Here is a 2,500-nt window from a genome sequence, read left to right as displayed (position 1 = left end):
TCTACCCAGTGATGTACTAGACTGAGTTCCTTCTACCCAGTGATGTACTAGACTGAGTTCCTTCTACCCATTGACATTATAAGCCTGTAAGTAGATCATTTGTGTTAGACAAATATTTATCATGAGATATCTTTGACTTTCGTAGTTCTGTAACTTTGCTATATTTTGTGCATACTATAGTTAGCTAAGTTATGCTAGCTCTCGTCGGTAGTCAGAGTATCGTTAGAAGGCTAATTACTAGCGGCCCTGTGTTTTGAAGCTGTGTGGTTAGCAGGATAGCTAACTGTGTTGTATTACGTTCACAATGTAATGAAATTCATATGTCTGTATTGTTTTGGTTTTACAAGAGTGTGTGTGAATGAGTGTAAGTGAAGACTTATCTCTTTACTGAGTGTGTGTGTGTAGTGTGTAGTGTGTGTGTGTGTACAAGAGTGTGTATGAATGAGTGTAAGTGAAGACTTATCTCTTTACTGAGTTCTCTGGTCTGTCATCGGGCTTTTCTAGCTAACTAAGTCTTTGTGAATTGTTAAACTTGTTCTCTTTGAAATGACCGTTTGGCCTGATGAACAGACTCTGAGAATTGTCTTGTGTTTATGGGCTGACTTGTGCCTGCATGTTTGATCTTTGTCCATGGAATGGTCCGGATTTCAATATTTTTGACGCTGTGTAGCTCTACACATTATTTTGCCTCCGACTCCTCTACACCAACCTACGCCAACACTTGAGGGGGGCACAGGGGTTTGGTCCTCTATGGACACCGGAGTCGGAGGCTTCCAGCACGTTCAACACACACAGCGGGTCTGTCCCCTGACAACATCTACAATACTAAAGAAGTTCTAATCAATTGGAACTGGAGAAGGGCCCCATGTCTATTTTGGGCCAGCCCGAGGCTAGAGATGGTAAAGGTCAAAGGTCAGAGGTCAAAGGTCAGAGGTTACAGGTCAGACTCACGCTGGGAGTAGAGCAGGATCTGGATCTCCAGCAGGGCGCAGGTGAAGAGCTGCAGCAGATTCTCGGCGCCCAGCAGCAGGAAGACGTCTGCCAGCGGGAAGTCGAAGAGTGGCAGCTCGGCGGCGCCGGGACGCTGGCACACCACGGGCGCGTAGACGCCACTGAAGCGCAGCGAAGCGCCCATTGGGGGCAGCGGCACTGCATTGCCACGCCAGGCCAATGAAGCCTCCAGGGCAGCGTGGCGGCGCTTTGGGCCGAAAGATGGACGCCTGCGTAAAGTTGTTTAGAACCTTCCGGCAGGCCGACTGGAAGGCCAGCGGCGCCAGCAGGCAGATGCACTTGGACACGTAGAGCGTGTCACGCGTGATGTCGTAGGAGTTGAAGCGCTGCAGGCGGGAGGGGGAGGGGCCTGAGCGCTCGGGAGGCGCGAGGGGAGGGGCCTGTGGGAGGATGTGCCGATGGCTGGGCCCGCTGATGATGTCGCATCGGCGCCGGCGCTGTGCATGTGGGTGGTGAGCCGCCCCATGGCGCGCCAGATTCTGGCGCTTGACCGCGACCCTCCAAGAAGGTCAGCTGTCAGAGGGGAGCGCTTTGCCGCCCCTCCCGCTGCGGATGATGAACGCGGTGGAACTGCGGCTCCTCAGCGTCCCGCTGTGTACGGAAACACAGACCCTTCGGCATGCACAGCTGAGGACACAGGACACCAGGGTTACACACACGTGTGTGTGTGTGTGTGTGTGGGTGTGTGGGTGGGTGTTATGGTGTGTGTGTGTGTGTTATGGTGTGTGTGTGGGTGGGTGGGTGTGTGTGTGTGTGTGGGTGGATGTTATGGTGTGTGTGTGTGTGGGTGGATGTTATGGTGTGTGTGTGTGTGTGTGGGTGTGTGGGTGGGTGTGTGTGTGTGTTATGGTGTGTGTGTAGGTGTGTGTGTGTTATGGTGTGTGTGTGGGTGGGTGTGTGTGTGTGTTTGTGTGTGTGTGGGTGGATGTTATGGTGTGTGTGTCTGTGTGTGTGTGTGTGTGTGTGTGTGTGTGTGTGTGTGGGTGGATGTTATGGTGTGTGTGTGTGTGTGTGTGTGTGTGTGTGTGTGTGTGTGTGTGTGTGGGGTGGATGTTATGGTGTGTGTGTGTGTGTGTGTGTGTGTGTGTGGGTGGATGTTATGGTGTGTGTGTGTGTGTGTGTGTGTGTGTGTGTGTGTGTGTGTGTGTTTGTATTTTCTCACCATGCCGACCGCATCCTGGTCAAAGGGGTTCCACTCCACATTGTCAGGGTAGTGGGCAAGAACCTTCGACTTGAATGTTCTCCGCAAGGGACTCTGTTCAAAGTTCTCACCTGAGAGACAAATGGAGAGAGAGAGAGAGAGAGAGAGAGAGAGAGAGAGAGAGAGAGACAAAATGTCAGAGACACATGACCAGGCATCCAAGGAGATGGAAATCCACCCCAATCAATCAATTAATCAATCTATTAATCAATCAAGACAGACAGACGATCAAATCCACAACACACAGCAGCAGGTGATTGGTCAGGCATACAGCACCCAGTGATTGGT

The 2,500-nt window shown here is 51.6% G+C and overlaps 1 protein-coding gene across 1 annotated transcript in view; it reads right to left on the bottom strand.

Annotated features, from left to right (window-relative positions):
• dennd5a (DENN/MADD domain containing 5A) overlaps nucleotides 1-2,500 on the bottom strand; it is a 48,112-nt gene that overhangs the window by 39,745 nt on the left and 5,867 nt on the right. Inside the window, 4 exon segments of the mRNA XM_048230929.1 lie at nucleotides 952-1,153; nucleotides 1,155-1,508; nucleotides 1,510-1,638; nucleotides 2,174-2,283. Of these exon segments, the coding sequence (XP_048086886.1) occupies nucleotides 952-1,153; nucleotides 1,155-1,508; nucleotides 1,510-1,638; nucleotides 2,174-2,283 (795 nt within the window).

Source organism: Alosa alosa, chromosome 21 (genome assembly GCF_017589495.1).
Source record: "Alosa alosa isolate M-15738 ecotype Scorff River chromosome 21, AALO_Geno_1.1, whole genome shotgun sequence".
Classification (NCBI taxonomy): Eukaryota; Metazoa; Chordata; class Actinopteri; order Clupeiformes; family Clupeidae; genus Alosa; species Alosa alosa.
The sequence above is the reverse complement of the archived record's forward strand: the minus strand, read 5'-3'. Positions and strand labels throughout refer to the sequence as shown.